The 22,039-nt window shown below is 42.0% G+C and overlaps 1 protein-coding gene across 2 annotated transcripts in view; it reads left to right on the forward strand.

Annotated features, from left to right (window-relative positions):
- The first annotated feature begins 822 nt into the window (after nucleotides 1–822).
- The window catches only part of PODXL2 (podocalyxin like 2), a 64,468-nt gene continuing 43,251 nt past the window's right edge, over nucleotides 823–22,039 (forward strand). For both annotated transcript variants that reach the window (XR_006102454.1, XM_042454454.1), the window contains exon 1: nucleotides 823–1,159. Coding sequence is in view for 1 of the 2 variants with exons in the window: in XM_042454454.1 (XP_042310388.1) it covers nucleotides 1,114–1,159 (46 nt within the window). In the remaining variant the exon portion in view is untranslated. The remainder of the gene's footprint in view (nucleotides 1,160–22,039) is intronic.

A 22,039-nucleotide genomic window follows, 5' to 3' on the forward strand; every position in this document is an offset into this window, starting at 1 on the left:
GTCCTCCTTGGCAGGTCTTGGGTCAGCCTGGGCTCCTCCTTTTCCCAAGACCTGTCCTCCATTCCCAAAATGCCTTCCCTTTGGGGCAGGACCAAGAAGCACCCATTTATTCTATATATCCAGTATCCAGTATATCTATATACTATAGAGTATCTATATACTGAGTATATAGTATATCTGTATACTATAGAGTATCTATATGCTCAGTATATAGTATATCTATAGAATACAGAGTATCTATATCTGAGGAGTATATATAATATATATACTATATACTGAGGAGTATATAGATGTAGTTCTGAGGAGTATGTAGAATATATAGTATATAGATAGAAGTCTTTGAGAGCTTTTTCTTTCCTCTCTTCCTCCCCCCCCCGAAGCCCCTCCATTTTGCGGTGCCTAGTGGCCCTCCTTTGCAGCTCTGTGGGGCTGAGGGTGAGCAGGGTGTGTGTGTGTGTCCTCCTTTTCCAGGACACGTCCTCCATCCCCAGCTTCTGCCCACAGGACAGAGAGGGATCCCCAAAGGGAGCAGGCGCCCCATCCCCAATGGGGGGGGGGGAGCCTTGAGGGGGGCTTTCCTCTTGGGCAGTGTGTCCCCATTGGCTCCCTTGAGGCGGGTCCTCCATGTTGGCTCGGCTAGGCCCCTCTGGCTCCCCTTGGCTGGCCTTCCTCGCCTGGGCAGCAGCAGCAGCAGCCAAGAGAGAGCAAGGCATCTCTCCTTGTGGCTCCTGCCTGAGCCATTCCTGGCTGGCTGCTTGGTTGGGGGGCAGCAACCCGGCCTCCCCCTTCCCCGCCTCCTCCTCCTCCTCCTCCTCCTTCTTTAGGGGTCCCTCCGTCCTTCCTCCCCTTTTCCTGAAGGAGGCAGGCAGGCAAGGAAGGAAGGATGGAGCAAGAAGAGTGAAGGGCTGCGCCTGGGAGGCAGCAGGGGGCTTGGCCCTCGGGGTGGCTGGTCTGGGGAGGCTGGGGCCATGCCTTCTGGGCTGCTGCTGGGGAGAGAGGGCTTGGCTCTGGGCAGAAGGGGCAGCAGAGCCCCACCGGCAGCTGCAGGGACCGGCTCCCACTGAAGGAGGAGGAGGAGGAGGAGGCTGGCACCGGAGACAGAGAAGGCGCATCATGAAGGCTTGGCTGCCCCAGGCGCTGGGCTGCCTCCTGGCTTGGGGTAAGTCTCTCTCTCTTTCCCTCCTTCTCCTTCTGGAAAGGCTCCGAAGAGGGACAAAGGAGCCCCCCTTCCCCCCAGCCCCAAGGCTTCTCTGACCCAGCCGCATGGAAGGCAAGCCAAGGCAGGGGACGGGTCTCCTGGGGGGGACTGGGTTTGGGGGGGGTTTCCTTGCGGAGCAAAGGGGGGGGAGGGAGGTGAGTGGCTCCTCTCCATGGGGAGCTGCTGGGGTGGTCCCCTAATTCCTGGCCAGTGCTTGAGGGCCTGAAGGTGGGGGAGAGGGGAGAGCATCCCTTGGGAGCTCAAGGGAGAGGGGGAGAAGGGCAAAGAAAGCATCATCATCATCATCATCATCATCATCATCATCATCATCATCATCACCACCCCCACACATCTTGAGCCACCTTGAGTCCCTGTACTGGGAGGAAGGCAGGGTATACAGAATCATCATCTCCATCCTCATCCTCCTCATCATCTTTGTAACCTTTTCTTTTACCTTAAGGAGGGTGGGGACAGTCTGCCAAAAGAGGGCAGCGCCTCTTTTCCTGGCCATTTTGTTTCCAGCAATAAAAGCTCCAGGGGAAGAAAGAAAAAAGGACTGTTTCTTGTCCTGAAGGCTCCACTGTTGCGCCAACATGCCCTTGGAGTGCAGAGCATCTCTGCCTCTGTTTCCTGTGAGAGAAGACAGGCGGCCTCTGTTTCTTCCAGCTTTGCCACCCTGATAGGCCTTTTGGTACTTAGCTGAAACTAACGTGCCTTGACCCTAGACTTTAAGTTTAAACTTAAAGTTTACATTTGCCATTCTGAAGGCAAAGAGTTACCTTTTCTCGACTTTTCCTTTCTGGTGATTCCTTACCTGGGGGGAGTACAGTATGGTGCAGTTCTTTGAGTGTTGGACTATGGCTCAGTAGAGACCAGGGTTCGATTTCCCACTTGGGCATGAAACCCACTGGGCAGGTCACATGCTCTCAGCCTCAGGGGGAGACAGTGACAAACCTCCTCTGAACCAATCTTTTCAAGGAAACCCCATAATAGGTTCGCTGCAGGGTCTCCATAAGTCGGAAGCATCTTCAAGGCACACAACAACAAATCTTCATGCGAAGAAAGGTGTTTCCCTCCTGTCACTTCTTTTACTTATACCTCTGGTAAACTGCATCATAAGATGGCTTTAAGCCGTTTCAATTCATGCAGCCTGAAAGGAAAGTTGTCACGCACCTGGTCCTGTGTGACAAGATTGTGTCTCGGTATGGAAGAAGTGGGGTGGGTGGTTGAATTAGGTTGGGCTTTCTTTGAATGTAATGTAACTTCATTCTACAAAAATCCTAATCCTAATTCAAGTGTTAGCCCAGCCTCAGTATTGTAAAAATTTTAGGGCTGAAAAGCTGATGTTTTGCCACTTGGCTATAAGCTGCAGTGAGCACTGGACAAACTGGACATTCAGTTTAGCATTTGGAAAAACCAAATGATGTATTTTATGTCTTGAACGTATTTGTACAAAACAAATACAGGCACAGTCAGCAGTGCTTGACCTTTCCCTCTCCTAATGCCCCTTGCCTGCCCACCTCCAGCCCAGAATCAAAAAGAAAAACTAATCCACGGCTTCCACCGTTGGTTTTACATGGGCTTTTGCATGGCACAGTTTTGAAGAACATCATGGACTAGTATGGAATTTGCTAACAACAGCAAAGATTTTAATTGCTGAGAATTGTGGTGAATTAACTAGCCCTTCTTTGCAAGAAAAATTAGTAAAGAACTAAGTTAATTTAATATGTTGGTTTGAGACATGAGGAAAAAACTTAACATAAGGAACATTTCATATAATTGGATATTGGCATATATAAGAATCATTCTCTGGTGAGACCAATGGTTTAATACTGATTCGTGTATTTCAGTATTTGTATTTTTAACCATTTTGTCACAGAATGTACAAAGTTAGCCTAGAGCCTTGATCTTAGCATGCTTTCTGCAGATTCCTGCATGCTTCTGCATTTCCCTTCAGGGACAGCACCCAGAATCACTCCCTACAGCACTGAGACTCTTCATTTAAATGAACTCATAAACTTCTGCATCTCCTCTGTCTTAGTTTCCCCCCTCGGGTTGTTTTGACTGCACACCATAAACTTTCCGTCGCCCCAAAATATGGTATTGGAGTGGGACTGACACCAGATTAGATGCCAGCTCTAAGGAGCCTAATCTTGAAATTTTGAAAAGGGGCTGGTGTATTAATTAAAGCCGATTAAGTACAGAAGTAATTATAATTAGAATAGCTAGGAAGGCTGTGCTTCTAATTTTGTATATACTGTAATCTCACTCAAGATATTTAAAGACAGAGACTCCTTTCACCCCCCAAAAAAGAATGGTGGATGGGGATTCTTTTTTAATAGTCTTAGTGAACAGTCTCAGATGTTTATCACACTATGCTCTTAAAGAGCTACTATTCCAGTGTGACTCCTCTAGCAGCCTCCTGTTGCATGCTGGGATTGGCAGTTTTAAGGAGCTGAACTTCTCTGCCTGAGAATTCTAAATACCCCTCCTTAAAACTGCCAATCCCAGCATGCAACAGGAGGCAGCTAGAGGAGTCACACTGGAATAGTACCTCTTTAAAGCATAGCGTGATAAACATCCCAGATTATAATCTCAGTAAACAGTGTAAAAATAGAAAAAGTCATTTTATTGTTTGCTGTAATTAAAAAAATTTTTTTTTTGACAGCAATGGGTCTGAAAGAATAAAGACCATCTGGTTGTTCTGGCTGTGATGGGATTAATATGGAGAGTAATAGCCCTTCTGCTTGCAAACTGCACCCTTGATTTACCTATTATCGTGAAGGTGTGCTTCTGGAAAGGAATAAGTATAAGTCACTGCGGTCCAGTTGATCAGTGGTTTTTAAACTATCTGAAGTTGGGGATTGGCAGGTTCCTCCCCCCCTCCCAGTTGTTCCAGGGTTTGGCATCATATTTGTGCCCATTGGTTACAGCTGTTTTGTTCTTTCTAGGAAAATTGCTGTGGACCAGTAGCCCATGGTTAATTGACACAAACCTACTTTTAGTAGTGCTGCAGTACATAATGTGATGAGTACAAGGTCCAGAGGAAATTAGGTATTAGGACTCAAGCTATCATGGATATCATAGCCATGTTACTGTACCTGGAAATGACAGTTTTTAGCCACAGGCATTTGGAAGTGTATTACACTTAACCTTCTGGACCAGGGAAAGAACTCTGTATGTCCTTAGAGGCAGACTGATATCTATCTATCTATCTATCTATCTATCTATCCATCCATCCATCCATCCATCCATCCATCTATCTATCTATGTTATTATGCCACCTAACTAACATGTCCAGTCCTTATGATGGATGTGTGTGAGAGACAGAGCACAGACATTGCAAGGGACACAGCTGCAGAGTGCTGCTGTTCTTTCCACGTGGTCCCTTTCAATGAGTGCTGAAAACCGAGGTTCCTACATACAACAATGTCCTAAAGTGCAGCTCTTTCCTTTTTGAAATCTGTCCCCCAAACACACACACACAATTAGAAATTGGCACAAGGAAAAAATGAAACGCAATCAGTTTGCAGATATAAAAAAGCAAAACGAAGCCATTATTGGAACAGAATGATGAGACACAGACAAAACAAAAATATAAAAACCTAATGGGTAAATGGTTGCCAAGAGCAGATGGAACAAGGGTAATCTATAATGAACTATTCCAAATCACTTGGAATATCCATTTGGGATGCTGTAGGCATAAATGCAGAGGGAGGACATAATATATAATATATGCTGTCGATGTGAGAGTAGAAGATGATGCTTGGCAGAGCTGACTATATGTTGATGTGTCAATCTAGGCATGAAATATAAACTCCAAAGCTGTATTGGTTGGCCTTCCTCCTTTTGCCTGCTGCCTTTGGCATAGTATCTCTATAGTTTCAATTCCTGATTTGAGAAATTGAGCTGTTAAGGGCTTTTGTCATGGAGCTGTGGAAAGAATAAAACAGAGAACCATGATAAAAGGGCCACAGAAATAATTAACCATTTCTGATGTGATGAAGTGTATAGCTTCTTGACATCACTGCTGTAAATACATACATCCTCTGACAGTATGTCAAGGTTTCCAACTTGACATTGCAGAAAACCTAAGCTCTACCAGTTCTTTTATCAAAAGGTCATCTTCCATAAAGGAAGATAAATATATGTGCTAAAGCATTCAAAGCTGCTCTTATGTTTTGCAAATGTAACAGTATGGTATGTCGTTGTTCTTGGACCGCCTGCAAGTAACAGCAGCTGATGGATAAAACATGAAATGAATACTTTCTTTCCATAAAAGTCACCAATTTTTATAATAGCTGAAAAGAATGGAGAAATTAATTAAGTAATTCATATTATTTTCCAATTGTAGGGATATAGATTGCATCTTATTAAGTGGAAGTCCTTTGATGTAAAATAAACAAGAAGATATAAGTAGAAACCTACAAAAGGTCATCAGTTCTTCTTGCTTGTAATTTTTTAAAACAAAATCCACCATCTTCCCCCACCCAAATTCACATTCATACTCTTTCTCCCCTCTGGCCCATTCTTTTATTTGATTATTAATTTATATTATTTATAGGCATCCTTATGACAAAAAGTTATTTGAGCAATTCCCCAAAAATGCAACAAATCAAAATACATCAATAATGCATTAAATAGTGGCAGTGAGGATCAGTAACAGATAAAGGATAATGGAGAGCAGAAAATAATTTTTAAAATTAACTGAACTAAAGGAACATTAAAAATCTACAACATGATTTTAAAGTGCTGAGAAGATAAAAAGTTGCTTGCTTGTACACTACCCAAAAGATTTTAAATTAGGCACTTGCAGACCTTTTGGAACTGCAGTCTGCAACCATGGTGCTGCCACTGAAATGCTCTTTCCATTGCATTTGGCACTCTAACCCCAGTAAATGCTGAATATACCTTGACTAAGCTTCTTTAGATTTCCAGCGGGCCTTTCCAGAGTAACCTCCAGCTATATTAACCAAATTGATCTTTTTACTCTTTCACCACTTCTCCTGATAGTCTCTTGGAATAATTCGACCTGTGTCGATCCTTGTAACTAAATACACTGTACTGTACTGGGGATATTGTATTGTGTCTTGATGTTTATGTGTAATTTTAGCAAAAGGAGGGAGGGTTAAGGGAATTAGGGAAATTTTATTATTGTCTGTATATCTGTTTAATTGGACTGTTGTTACCCACCTAGATCCCGGAAGGAAGAGGCGGGATATAAATATTATTATTATTATTATTATTATTATTATTATTGGTATATGACATAGGAAAGAAAAAACAGGGAACAGAGGGGAGTAGCAGAACAAGGCAATGGACTTTATCACAAGTGGCTTTTAAACCGCCATAAAAAAATCAGTAATAGCGCCTTTAGCCATATCTATCACATGCATTGTCTTCCTCTCACCAGCTTTATTGTATTTTAATTGTTGTCAGTCTGTACTTTGCGTTGATGGGATTTTGTTAACTGCTCTTGACCCTCAACCTATGGTGACCCTGTAGATGAGACATCTCCAAGACTCCCTGTCCTCCACTGTGTTACTTAGTTCCTGCAAAGTCATACTTGTGACCACCTTAATAGAGTCCTTCAATCAAGCATGCCACCTTCCTCTCTTTCTACTTTTCTCCACCTTTCCTGACATTATTTTTTCCCCAGTGGGTTGTGCCTTCTCATGATGTGTAAAAACTATTTTTTTTATTGAGCTGTGCCTTCTCATGATGTATCCAAGTATGACAGCCTCAGTCTTGTCATCTTGACTTACAGAAAGTAAAACCCATCAGTAAGCTCCCAATTGCGTTAGTCCACAGGTGTGGTAAATTATCCTGTTGTAATTTCAGGACTGCATGGTCACGTGGTGTCAGTGTCTTCTCTCCCCATCCCCTTGTGTTATTTCAGAACAGCCAGAGTTTTTAAAAAACTTTCTTTTACTGTATTTTTAAAACAGTGCAGTTTAAAACCATGGAGTTAGCATAACTCTGGAATTGCAGTAAGAACACCCCCCCCCCCCCCCCCCCCCCCAATCTAAAGACACACTGGATAAGGCATAGGGCAGAGAGGCAGCAGGGTTGAGGACAAGGGCTGAAGAGAGCATGAGGGGCCAGCAACAGACCTGGCCTGCTAATAGAGGGGAGTGTGATAGGGAGTGCTTCCAAGCTGGTATATATGCACTTCCCCTCATTATTTCAGTTGTGGAGAGCATGGAAGTGGTATGATAAAGTGCAAAGTGAAAGAAATGGCTGCTGTTCCCTTTCTTCAGTCACCAGCTCCCATGATAGCTTCAAAGCTAAAGGGAGTGGTTGGATTCTTGCTCCCTGAAGTGCTGAGGTATAACTTGTGGATTTATACAGCTCTGTAGTTGTGTATATTTGAAGATTCCAGATGGGATACTTATATTTTTGGATAAATAAGATAAGTCCTACAGACGAGTGTCTTGCTTGCTCATTAAGCTTCTTTACATCATGAACAATCAGACCAGAAAGTCAAAGCTTCCCATTTTCCTCTGAGCCTGGAAATGGTGATTATCAGCTTCAAAAAAGCCAGGATATTTTTAAAAAGCTGGGTAGTTTTGAAGCAAGGAGACATAGTTTTCAGGATTGGATGAAACAGGAAATACTAGAATCATAGAGTTGGAGGGGGCTTCATGGGCCATTGAATCCAACCTGCTGTTCAGTGCATGATCTCCTGATGATCTCCAGAGAAGGAGACCCCATCACCTCTCAAAGCAGTTGGTTCCATTGCCGAACAGCACTTACTGTTAATTTTTTTCTAATGTTCATTTGAAATCTACTCTTCCTGTAACTTCAGCCATTAGACCTGGTCTAGCCCTCTGCAGAAGCAGAGAACAGGCATGTGCCCCCTGCTCTGAGACAGCCATTGAGATATTTAAAGAGTACAACCATCTTACCCCTTAGTCTTCAGTTCACCAAGTTGAACAAGCCCAGCTCATCCATCCTCTCCTCATTTGTTTTGTTCTCCATGCTTAGCTATTTTGTTCTCTATACATAGCTAAACAGGTTTTCAGGTTTAATTGTGATTGGGAGGATGCACTCTGGCAATAATCTCATTTATATTTCTTATTTGTTAAAGTAGATATGACTGCCCAAACTGAGCTTCTATCACTCCTTGCCTCTGGCCATAGAAAGCAGAAACAAACAGGAATAGCTGGTGGGGTTCATCCTGAAAACATAGGATGAACAGAATATTTTCAGGCACATTCTAGTTTGCATTGTCTTTCAATTATGAAGATAGTAATAAGTAATGTTACTGTATTTCCACTGGATGGTCACCTGATTCTTACAGGTTCAGAAGTATGTCCCACTGAGGCTATGGCCTGTTACAGACTGCCAAAATAAAGCTGCTTCGGGTCCCTTTGGAGGTATGCTGTTTAAATGATGCATGCATCCTAAGAATCCAGAAGCTGCACCAAAGCTGCACTCCAGTGCTTAGGAATGGAGTGTGGCTTTGGCGCAACTTCCGGACTCGTAGGACCCATGCATCATTTAAATAGCATACCTCCAAAGAGACCCGAAGCAGCTTTATTTTGGCAGTCTGTAACAGGCCTTAATTTCAATTAAATGGGTGCACGATAGTATTTATCTTCTAATCTGTTTTTTTGCCCAGGACTAATGTGTAAGGTAGTTTCAACAATAGTTTTTTTTTAAAAAAAACTTAACAGTAAAAAAATGCAAACCTTGAAGTCCAGCACAGCCATTTAAAAATACTTGACTACAACAGTCAGTCAGTTGCTGAAGACCTTGTCTAAATAGAAAGATATTTGCCTGCTGATATAAGGTCAACTGAGAAGGAACTAGCCTAATTTCCCATCCTCATGCATTGGAGGAAGTACACTCAAGTCTATGAAAGTTCATGCTACCAACTTCTTTCTTTCAGTTAGTCTCAAAGGTGCTACAAGATCCCCTTGCATAATGATTTTCCAGACTAACATGGCTATGTCTTTGAATTACCTTTGAAGGAAGTTCCATAGTCTGGGAGCAACCACCTAGAAGGCCATCTCACATCTTCACAATATTTAACTCTGACAAGGAGGGAACTAAGAGAAGGACCTGTCTTGTAAATCTTATATCCAAGACAGGCTTATATGGAAATATAAGATTTTTGTGATTGTTTACATCTTTTTAAATCATTAGTTTAACCCAGCTATTGTTGTAAAAATTTATGCGATTCTCCTGGTCGATGTAACACTGTTGAGTAAAAATATGTAGAAAGATGGTTTGTACAATTTTATTTCAAAAAAGATGATAGTTTCCTCCATTAAGATATGTTTAGCTTCCCATAATGAGATCCTCCACCTGCCGAGCACAGGATTGATTGTGGCCCTTGGAAATCCCTGGAGTTCTCATTTCATGGTGATGAGAGGTGGCAGATACAATCTGGAGTTAGCTACATTCTTCACCTAATTAATAACCAGTGAAGGTTGTGTCAGTTCAAAGACTTGAACTAATTTTCCTGCAGTTTTTGGGAACATGGACTTTCTTTTGCAGAAGTCATGAATGGAGATCCCCTCTTTTACCATAATAAATTGTCCCTGGTTAACTGGAGATTAAGGGTGCATCTACACTGTAGAAATAATGCAGTTTCACACAATTTTAAATGCTGTAGCGCTATCCTGTGGAATTCTGGGATATGTAGCTTTACAAGGCCTTTAGCCTTCTCTGCTGAAGAGTGCTAGAGCTTTGTAAAATTACAAATCCTAGGATTTTGTAGGACGAAGCCATGACAGTTAAAGTGGTGACAAACTGCATTATTTCCACAGTGTAGCTGCACCCTAGATGCACCCACAGTTTTGTGCACACTTGGAAGTATTAGAGCATGTGTATGTTTTTATGTATGTAGAACTGTGCTGTAAGGTTGTGCTTTCCAAGCTATCTGATCTGGAGGACTGGCAATTTTTTCCCTCTCCAATTTGCCACAAGTACTGTACTTGTGGTCATTGGTTACCAGTGTTTCTTTCTTTTCTGGAAGGTCACCAATGACCTTCAGTGGCTCATGGCTCATGAACCAACACCAGTATATGGGCTACTAGTTTGGGTAGCACCTCTGTAAGTGTACCTTCAGACAGATAGCACCCAGCACTACTAGTCAAAAGACACTATAGTTTTTCTGTCTTTCTCCTCCTAAAATATTTTTTGTGGTAAGGAAAAAGATGGAATAGGGTAGGAAAACAAGGGAGGATTAGAACGGTGTTGCCTCAACAGTGTTGTCATCTGAATACTCCTGTAAAATTTCTTAAATATGGTAGGATGATTGCTCAATACATGTTATGCTTTATTTTCTTCCCTCCTGATGAGTGTGTACAGTGGACCCTTGCCTTACGCGGGGATCCGTTCTGGATCCCCCTGCGTATTAGGCAAATTCTGCCTATGCTTGAGCCCCATTCAAGTGAATGGGGCTTGTGTGTGTGGTGGCGCAGTGGCGCACGCATGCCATGGGCGCACACCCCATTCATCTGAATGGGGCGCACGCCCCTTGCGCCTTGTATGCTCCTGTGCGGCTTGAGTGCATTTGCTCAAAGCCGCATATAATGTGGGTGCACTGTATTACCTCCATTATTATCAGTATGCCTCTGAATACCTGTTGCTGGGAAACATCAGCAAGAGAGTAACATTCCACATGAGGGTCTTCCAGGAGGTGTATGTTTGCCCCCTATGGGAACAGAATGCTGTACTGGGTAGCTTTTTGGTTGGATCCAAGTTAGCAATAGCAAGTCCATTTCTATACCGCTTATCCGTGCATGTAAGCACTCCCTAAGCAGTTTATGAATTGTAAGCTAATTGCCCCCAATAATCTGGGTACTCATTTTAGTGACCTTGGAAGTCTGAGTCGAGCTTGAGCCCTTTTACTGGTATTGAACTCGCAACCTTATGGTTTGTGAGTGAGTGGCTGCAGTACAGGCATTTAACCATTGCGCCACCAGGGCTCATGTGATTGTTTGTCATCAAGTAGTTTCTTACTCATGACAACCCTAAGGCATGGAGTTTTCTTGGCAAGATTCATTCAGAGGAGGTTTGCTTTTGCCTTCCTCTGATGCTGAGAGAGTGTGACTTGTCCAGGGTCACCCAGTGGATTTCCATGTCTCAGTAGGGATTCAAACCCTGGTTTCCTGGAGTCTTAGTCCAGCACTCAAACCACTACACTAAACTGGCTTGTCTGATCCAGGAAGGAGCTCTCATATTCTTAAAGCACTCTTCTGAAAGCCTCTAAGTTTAGTTCTGGGCAGCTGAAGATTAAGAATGCAGACATCATTAAACTAGCTATATTGAAAACTGAAGACAAAGCAACATGATCTGCAGGTTGTGTTTAAACCTGCCACTGTGACAAAGCAGTAGCACTGGATGAGAATTTCTTTAGCTAAGTTCCCTGGTAGTTGGTTGTATGACTGTGTTTACATAACAGCCTTTGTTGCACCCACTTGAATGAGAACTAGAGGTAAAGATTTCCCATTGAAAGAGGGATCTTCACTTCCCTAGATGCTTTTGTGTGATCAGTGGCTTCTGATTGCAATGGCTATTTAGGATCTGCAGGGTAACATGCAGTGTGACTCTGAAAGCCAGTTGTTCAGAATAAATAAGAGGGGACTATTACCCTCATATCCTGTTTGTTGGCTCTGGTAAGTATCTGGTTGGCCATTCCCAATGTAGAAAATGGGAAGCTGGTCTAGGTAGACATTGGTCTAATCCATCACAGCTTTCCCACTGTTATATAGCTTTGTTTTATATTTATTTATAACCCACTTTTCCCCCAGTTCAAGGAGATGTTGAAATGAATATAGCTAAAAATTCACAGAATATGAAGTCTAAACATGTAATTCAGCTATCAAAAAGTTAAAAGCAGTTAAAAACATACACCGTTAAAATCAAAATGGACAATGCAGCATATTACATGGGGTTCGTTCTCCCTTAGCAATCAGTCCTCAAAGTCCTGTTGAAACAGGAAAATGATTTTCAGCTGCCTGCAGAAAGATAGCAAAGAGGGTGCCAGCCTTACCTCTCTGGGAAGACACTCCCAGAGCCTGGGAGCTATATGTGCTCTAATATGATAAGTGGCATTAGATGAATTTTGCTTGTCTACTTTTGTATTGGTTAATCTCTTTAACTCATGAAATTGGGATGGCTGCAAGCTCTATGAAATCAAGCTTTTAAAGGGAATGTTCCTTAGTTATTGGCATTAAAATTGTGAATAACAGTATCCATACCTTAAAAATCAGTATATGTCATTCATATGACTATGTGAACTTGCATACAAGGAAGTGATAATATAAGCGGAAAACCTGCTTTGTATTGCCTTGCCGGAAGTATGTTGTATATTTACTCCCTACAACCTAGCCTCCATAGTGCCTTGGCAGCAAACCACAGTGCAACACAACCCTGAAAAAACTCTTGTTTGGAACTTGAAATGTGCTGAGATTAGCATTGGCCTTCCCAGAATTCTTTTGTTTGAGGGCTCCCATCCAGGATTTTTTCTACTGTCCTACAGGACTGATGGCTTTGCATTGCATTTGGCTGTTGAGGTGTTCCTTGGCACCACAAGCAAAGGACACATTCTGTCAAGGCAGTGTTGGAGGCACTACTTCCCTGCAGGAATACAGGATCTCTACTTTCAAGACTCTCTTCACCCTAATTTAGGATCCATGAATGTCCATGCATAGACATCCTACTTTAAAATTGACAGAGAAGTATGACTTTTACCCTTTGCTATGAAAAAACCAGGGCACAACCTGCTAACAGTCTCTGCCAATAGATCAACACAGGTGGACAAAGGTAGGATTATACTCTTGGAAACTCATGACTCTGTGTGTGTGTGTGTGTGTGTGTGTGTGTGTGTGTGTGTGTGTGTAAAAATAGATTAGTGAAATTGAGTTCATATTCCAGTAGTCAATATATAACTGTCCCCAACACTAGCTACATCATGGGTCATAAGACTAACATTTGCCCCCTCCTTTTTTGCCACTAGTCTGGATAATATACAGGACTTTTGAGAATGTGGGTGTGCTAGAATCTCTGTGGGGTGCCTGCTTCTTTCCCTGCATGGTCTGTGCCAGAGGAATGCTGACCTCTTGCCTGTGTTTTCTGCAGTTCTAATTAGAAGTGATTGCTCTGTTGGGCTTCCTAATCCTGCATTCTGAAAGTTCTACTCATAAATAAGAGACTGGCATCAAAACACAAGGGGGAGGGGGAGATAGATATGGGATGCAGGCAGTGGCAGCTCATGGCTCATATGTTAGTGATGCCATTCCAGGTTTTAGTGTGAACTTTAATGGAGCTATCCAAGGTGATGACCACTTTTGTGTGTTATAGAGTTCAGGTCTTGGGATAGCTCCTCAAATTTAGATTAAACCCAGGAACAGATTTACTGCTTCACTGACATGGATGCCACCTTGCTCCTGGATAGACAACTCATTTCCTATAAGGGAATTAACAGGATCCGATACTTTGGAATAACAATCCTGGGGTGATGGACAAAAGAGCTCTCCCTGAAGTCCAGACTTCCTCCATACACACAATGGAGGCCACTGAGATTGTGTCTATTCTGATATTCAAACCTCCAGATGAGCATCCAGCATGTGTATGCAACCTATACTTTGCTGTATATACCTAAATGTGTGCAGATATGATGCCAACTCAATAAAGGCAGCACCTGCACCGTTGCAGGGGCTCTGTAAATATGGAGTTGTCTCATACTACACAATTTCTCTGTCAAGATAAATACTCCTGCTCCAGCTCTGTCTGCAGAGGAAATGTGACACATCACGATGGCACAAAGTTTGTGCCGACTCACTGTTGTTTTTTATCCACTCAAGCTGTGATGTGCTGCAGAAAACAATAACTGGAGGGTGGCTGAGATTGTTAGCCCACAAATCCTTCAAATTCTTCTTGTAATAAGATGTTTTCCCCCCTGGGATGTCACCCAGCCTCTTTCAGCCTGGGGGGGGGGGGAGCATATTTTGCCTTTCAGTGATCAAAGGGCGTGTTTGCAAGAAGCTTCTCAGTTTTCACAGAGCCAAATATTCTCTTTTGCTCTTCCATCCATTCTAAGTACTCCTTATGTTCTATCTGAAGGGATGGGATTAAAATGAATCTTATCCCATCCCATCTCTCACTATGCAAAAGAGCAGAGATAATAGCAGGGGAAAGACAATAGTGGGTTGACAAAGGGGTTTGTTTTTAGCACTAATTCTACCTCAGTTTTACAACTAGAATAAGAATTGTTTTGCTCAGTCTACCACCCTAAAGAACTGCCTGTTGAAGACACAGCATACTGGGTTACAGTGGCTAGATAGGGCTGAAATGATCTCAGAAAGGATGTGATGGGCACAAACACCCCACTTGTCCCCAGCTACTGGTAACCAAAGCTTTATTGTTTCTGAACATGGACATTCCATTCTTGGCTATTCTGTTTAATAACCAGTGACAGATCTAGCCTCCAGAACCTTACCTAATCCTTTCAAAAAGCCATCTAAGCATTTAGTGGCACTGAATTCCATAAGCCAATTATATATCTTGTGAAGAAGCACTACCTTCAATTTGAGCTGAACTTATTGCCAGTCAGCTGCATCAAATTCACCTAAAGCTCTTGTTTGATGAACAGCTTACTCTCTTCACACTTTACTTAGTTTTATTCTGCCTCACTGCCTTTCCCCCTAAAATGACTATATGTCACAGGCGTTTTTTTTTAATATCTCTTCCTGCTTATTCTTATCAGAAGCCTGTGTGGAAGGGGACACCAATAGCAGATGCTGCCTTTAGCTGGCCATTGTTCTCCTGTCTCGTGTGATTATCAATAAATGACTGTTCTTGACCCAGCTCCCTGTTTTAAATAACATCTGCTCCTGGACAAATACTTGGACATCAGTTGGGGTCCAAATAAAGCTGGATGGAAACAGAAGCAGGTTACCATGGAGACCTTGTATAACCACCTCACTTCCAGTTACAGAATCTTCTATCATGACTCTTTCTAGATTAGGTATTTCACATCAGGCCACATATCAGGAGGAAGCATAAAGAAAAAAACATTGCCAGTCTCTGAGTTGGTTGGGTTCAATTACCCTACGGAAATGGGCTGGCCTGCAGATGACGTTGGACTGTGATTTGCAGCATTCCTCAGCATTGGCTGTGCTACAGGAGTTGGTCAGAGATGTTGCAGTCCAGCAACATCTGGGATCCTACATGATTCCACTGCCAGTTTGCACTGTTTGCCTAGTTAATTGTTATGGTACCTCAAGACCAGAGGTGAAGGGCATAACTTGGAACAAAATTAACCCAAACAAACTTTTGGTGCAGCAGCAGATAGATTTCTCTCACAGGAAAGGGCCATGGACAAAACGTGGTCTCTTTCCCCCCCTTTTTCACTTTTATTTATGCTACTGTTCCTAAGGATGCCAGGCTGGAAAGACTGAAGCTTGATCTCCTGCTCTTTGTTTTGTAAACATTTTTCTATTGTACAGCATATTTCTGTGTGGCAAGAATTTGCCAGAGGACAAAGTCTTTACTCTTACAGGACATTACTTATTTATCATATTATTAAGGACATTTAATTATACTTGCTACTGTGATATTGCTCTTGTTCCTTGGCTCAGGTGGTATAGATAAATTTTTGTGGTAATTCTGGAAAAGCTTACAGCATATTCCACACCATCATGTTTAGGCTATATCGGTGCCATTTGCTCATTCATTCATTCATTCATTTGAATCAGGATGTCATTCCTCCCAAACTCTTGCATTCCTGTTTTTCCCCTTGCTCCCAGTTTTTATTTTATTTTATTTTAAAATCTGAGTTTAGTATCTCTCTTGGCCCTGATTAGTACGTGGATGGGATACCATCAACAAATATCAAGTGCTGTAGACTGTATTTCAGAGGAAGGAATTGGAAAAAAGTCACCTGTGATCATTCCTTGCCTACAAAAACCCGATGACATTCATGGGGTCACCATAATGTGACAGGTGACTTGAAGGCACATATACAGATGCACAGAGTAGAATTTGCCTGCAGTAGTATTTCATTTTATCCTAAACTTACTGGAATGTGCATTATCCACAAATCTCATGATTACACAAAGCTACTGTGTTTGTTGTATTCATTTAACACTGTGAAAGTAATGTTAGATTTCACATTTTTGAACAAGTATAAACTGAACATTTTGAATATGCTTCCTGATTAATTTTGCAAAAATGCAGCATGTTTCTTTGTATATGACTGGTAGCTTTTACCATTGGAAATATATGGTACAGAAGATTCTTTAATGTCATATGGTACTTTTGAGGGGGGAAAACCCACTTCCATGCCACTTCACTTAACTGACAGAAATTGGCAAAAAACATGTAGAGGTCAACCATAGACTTATGCAAAATGCATTCTTGTATTTTGACTCTTACCAGCATGTCTCCTTTAGCCACAGACAATATAACACTTGGAGGTTTTAAGAACTGTAAGGTATGTGAGGGATATTTTTGGGTGAATTGTGCCAGAGATCGGCACAAGGTCTAGTTGATTTTATAGCTTTCAGTGAACAAATTAGATGACATTGAAGGTACATGTTGGCATGAAATGGTGTAGAGAAAAGTAGACATGTTGAAATTCAAGACTTCCAATGTTTCTTTTTGAGAAATACTATCCATTCCACTGACAGGACAGGTTCAAGAGGAGGAGTGGAAGGATTTTATTTATTTATTTATTTATTGTATTTATACCCCACTCTTTAGAAATGCTCTCATAGCATGTGGATGAGATGAATGGTTGAGATGGAGGAAACAGAAGTTTGATTTTGTTAGGTACCACAGGCATGGAAGTTGGCTAAAGGGCTCTAGGAGAAAATGCACACTTCAAAAACATTTTGAGAACACTATGTACAGGTGTCTGTATCTTAATGCTAGTAGCTTTTGAACCAAGAGAGGGTAACTGGAATGCTTGGTTTTAAAGGACAGCATAGATACAGTAGAAATAAGAGAAATTAAGTAGAATGGAGTGGGGTAAGATTGTCTCTGGTACAAAAGATACCAGATTTAAAAGAATGTCAGCAAGGCTAATCAGCCTAACTAAGGAAGAGCTAGGAAGGCTTCTTTAAAAAAAGAAAGCCTTATTCACATGAGGAAAACAAAAATAAGCACAAACACTGGCTGAAAACCCTCCTCACAGAAATACATGCATAGAATAAGGACTTTTTGAGGAGCATGTTGTAAAGACCATTAAGACCAACAAGAAAAAAAAATCTTCCAATACATCTAAAGCAGTCAAATAGTGAGGTGAGTGGTCTCAGATTGTTGGAAGACAAAAAGTTAAAGAAGTGCTGGAGCTGGTGAGAAGCTGAATGAGATTTTTCTGCAGCTATCTTCTGTGTATTCAGCACGCACCAGATAATTTTTTTGCCAGAAACACACTTTGTCAAGAAGATCATTTGAAGGCAATTAGTGATGGTGAGATGAAGCTTTACATTGGGGTGGGAAACAATGTGTAATCTATCAAAAGGATTCTCAAGGCAGCAATGGGTAGAGCTAGAGAAATGTTTCTTTTTCTTGTTCTCTTCCCTTTCTGTTCTGTAGGCTTCTAGGACAGGACTTACTTGCATATGATCGAAACTGACTGCTTTAATAGTTTTTTTTAAATTAAATTGAAAGCCACATACCCTTTACTTTAGGTCTTGCTGACAAATTAATTTAACAAAACCCTGGGTCTTGATGGTATTCACCCACAAGATCTTAAATATGTCAAATGTCAAATTGTTGATCTTCTAGCAAAAGCATATCACTTATCCCAAGATCAGATACGATACCTGAGGACTGGATAGTGTCCAGTGTAATAACAATTCTTCAAAAGGGATCCAGGGCCTAAATACAAGTGTTAATCCTAACTGTTGTAGGCCCATTAAATCAGGGAGCAGTTGGTAAAGTATATTCTGCTAATTCAGTGACTGTACTCAAGTTGGAACTACTGTATATACTTGACTATAAATTGACCTCATGTATAAGTAGAGGGCAGATTTGGGGGCCATAAATATGGATTTTGATATGATCTGTGGATAAGTTGAGGGTAAAACTTAGGGAAATGTCACAAAGGATCTAAAGGATGAAGCAAAGGAAAATAATGCAAAAGAACTTGCAAAATTCCAACAGGCATAACTGTTTGTGCTCATACTAAAGGCTGGATGGATGAGAGAATAGACGGGGGTCAGTGTGTCCATGACAGATTATGCTCTTGTATCTCACCAAGGGATGGTTCCTTTTTAAAAAAATAAGAGTTAAAGTTCAGTACTTACATTGAGACATGGATAAGTCGACCCAGGTTTTTGGGGTCAATTTTTAGACTAAAATTTCTAGACTTATACATGAATATATAACAACTTAATGTAGGAGGAGGAAAATAAGGCCCCATCATGGTACTGCCTGCATGTAATGTAAAGTGCATTGAAGAGACTAATCACTCCGGTGATAAGTAATGCAGTCATGTGAAGGAAGAGAAGTGTGATAAGAAATGTTTTCAAATGATATGTTTCTCTTTCTTTTCATAATGTGATTGCTGCAAGACACAAGACTCGTGTGATAATGTCCTAAGTGTAATGCTGATGTACAATGGAGAAAAACATCTGATTTTCACATGTAGATCCACTTGTAGTCATGGTGAATAACTCTCTGAATGTGCTGAAGTGGTGAAAAAAATCAGTGTTAAGGATTATCTTGTGCCTTTTCACACCCTGCAATTATAGCACTATTCCTTCATTTTAATTGCCATGTCCGTGTTCTATTATTTATTTATTTAGCACTGTAGATTTGCACAGCGCTGTACATAAAACAATAAATATATAAGAGTAAACCTGCCTATGGCATACAAACTAAGAGATAATAGGATAATACACATAAAATACATAGCAATACAGGAAATGGTACGATAAACAGGCAACAAAAGAACATCAAATAGCAAATGATAATCACGCAATGTCTGGGAACGCTTCTCTGAACAGGATGGTCTTCAACTGCGTTTTGAAGCTGGTTAAAGAAGTGATGGCCCTTGCCCGTGAGGGAAGAAGGTTCCAGGAGTGAGGGGCAGCAAGTGAAAAGGGGTGAATCCTAGATGGGGCAGAGAAAATCCTGGGCTGGGACAGCCGACCCTGACTACCAGAATGGAGGGCCTGAGTGAGAAGGTGAGGAGAAAGAAGGTCTGATAAATAAGGAGGGGCCAGCCCATGGAGGGCTTTAAACGTCGACAGCAGGAGCTTATACTGAATACGGAAAGGGAGGGGGAGCCAGTGACGGGATGCCAACAAAGGAGAGATATGGTCAGAGTGGTAGGCAGATGTGATAATGTGTGCAGCTGAATGCTGGACAGAAATTAAAGGATGGAGGTGAGAAAGAGGAAGCCCAGCCAGGAGGACGTTACAGTAATCAAGTTGTGAGACCACTAGGGCATGGACCAGAACCTTGGCAGTAGAGGCGGAGAGATATGGTCGGATTTTGGCAATATTGTACAAAAAGAATCTACAACCCTTGGCTGTGGTCTGGATCTGAGGGCTACACGACAAGAGAAGAATCAAAGATAAAACCAAGACTGCGGGCTTGCTGGACTGGTTGAATAGAAATGTTGTCCACAGAGACGGAAAAGGAGTGTTGAAGGGTGGACTTAGGAGGAAAGACAAGAAGCTCCGTCTTGGACATGTTGAGCTTCAAACGCCGATGGTGCATCCACTGCGAGACAGCTGTGAGACAAGACGAAACTTGCTGATCAAGCCTTGGAGAAAGGTCAGGGGTGGAAAGGTACAACTGAGTGTCATCGGTGTACAGATGGTAGGAAAAACCAAAAGAGCTAATGAGTTTACCTAAGGACAACGTGTAGAGAGAAAACAGAAGGGGACCCAGAACAGAGCCCTGGGGAACTCCAACAGATAAGGGAACAGGAGATGAAGTCTGACCACCTGTGACCATTGCAAAAGATCTGTCTGACAAATAAGATCTAAACTAGTCGAGAACAGAGTCTGAGCACCCACGATCAGAAAGTGTATCAAATAGAAAAGAGTGATCAACGGTGTCAAAGGCTGCAGACAAATCAAGAAGGATGAGGACAGAGTAAAGGCCATTTGCCTTGGCCAGTAAAAGATTGTTCGAGATGTTTGTGAGGGCTGTCTCAGTAAAATGCCGTGGGCAGAAACCGGACTGAAAGGGATCAAGAATGGAGTTGGCTTCAAGAAACTCAAGACAGTGAGAATAAACGACCCATTCCAAAACCTTAGAAAGAAAGGAAAGAAGAGAAATCGGACGATAGCTAGACAAAGGTGCGGGGTCAAGAGAAGTTTTTTTCAGAATTGGGGAAATGAGAGCATGTTTGAAGTCCGACGGGAAGGAGCCTGTAGAAAGAGAGAGATTGAAGATATGGAGAAGAGAGGGCAGAAAAGAAGGAGCTATAGAAATTAGAAGACGAATAGGAATTGGATCAAGAGAACAAGTTGCAGGTTTGGAAGAGTTCAGAAGTGTAGAGAGTTCATTCAAAGAAGCAGGAGGAAACACAGAAATTTTTAGGCGAGGGCAATAGAAGATTATGAGCAGAAGAAGAGTCGGGAGGGACTATCTCAGAGCGAATAGTGGTAATCTTTGAGATGAAATAATTAGCAAAGTCATTAGGAGAGAATGATGAAGAGACAGGAGGAGAGGGAGGTTTAAGCAGAGTGTTGAAGGTGGAAAACAAATGCTGCAGGCGCCTCTCATTGGTGGAGATCAATGATTTGTAATAATTCTGTTTTGCCATAGAGAGGGTGTGTGAGAAGGAAGAAAGAACAAATTTGTAATGAATAAAATCAGCCCACTGTTTGGACTTTCTCCAAAGACATTCAGCTGCTCTAGAGCAGGACTGGAGAAACTTAACAATGGGAGTAAGCCAGGGCTGAGGCCTAGTCTTAGAGGAAGAAGTGCGTACAGAGACAGGGGCAAAGGAGTCAAGAGTTGAGGAAAGAGTGGAGTTAAATAAAGTCATTGCTGAATCAGCAGAATCCCCAAGATTTAGGGAAGACAGAGATGAATCCAGGATCTGACCAAGATGGTTCTGTGGAATCCTGGTGTTTATAGTCTGGTGAGGCAGTAAAGCCACCTGGCTAAGAATTCTAAGTACTCCCCTCTAAACTGCAAATCCTAGGATTCCATAGAATGGATAGACTAAAACTGCCAATATGTGTATCACAAATCTATGGTGTGACAATGGTTGATACAGTACATACACTGCACCTCAAAAACATTATGCAGCTGAAGAAGTTGGGGAAAAGGGCAGCCTCTAAAGTGATTAGTAGGTGGTAACAACTCCTTATTAGGAAGAACTACAGTGTATGTGTCTTCAAGTTGCCTGTCAACGTAATGGCAACCCCATGCATTTCATAGGGTATTCTTAGGCAAGGAATACTCTGAGGTGGTTTTGCCAATTCCTTTCTCTGAAATACAGCCAACAGCACCTGGTGTTTGTTGGCAGTATTCCATTCTAATACTAACCAAAACTGATCCTGCTTAGCCTCCAAGATCAGATGGGATCTGGTGCCTGTTAGGGCACTGTAGGCTTTGGTTTGAAAAAGTGACCAATTAGGAGAGTCATGTTGCCTGGTGTAGAGCAGAAACCCTTGGTAGCATGGAGAAGACAGAGGGAGTCTGGGTTAAAAAAGAGAAGAGAAAATTGAAGCAAAAGATATGTCTGTATAAAAGGATAGCCTGCTCTTTTTCTTTACTTTGTTTGACATGGTGGGGACTTGTGACTCCGTCATCCTGCCCTAATAAATATACATTGGCACACAAATAGGAAGATAAGAATTGAGGAGGAAAGGAAGCCCCGCACAAAATGTCATTTTTCTCTGTGCCAAA

Source organism: Sceloporus undulatus, chromosome 2 (assembly GCF_019175285.1).
Source record: "Sceloporus undulatus isolate JIND9_A2432 ecotype Alabama chromosome 2, SceUnd_v1.1, whole genome shotgun sequence".
NCBI classification, from domain to species: domain Eukaryota; kingdom Metazoa; phylum Chordata; class Lepidosauria; order Squamata; family Phrynosomatidae; genus Sceloporus; species Sceloporus undulatus.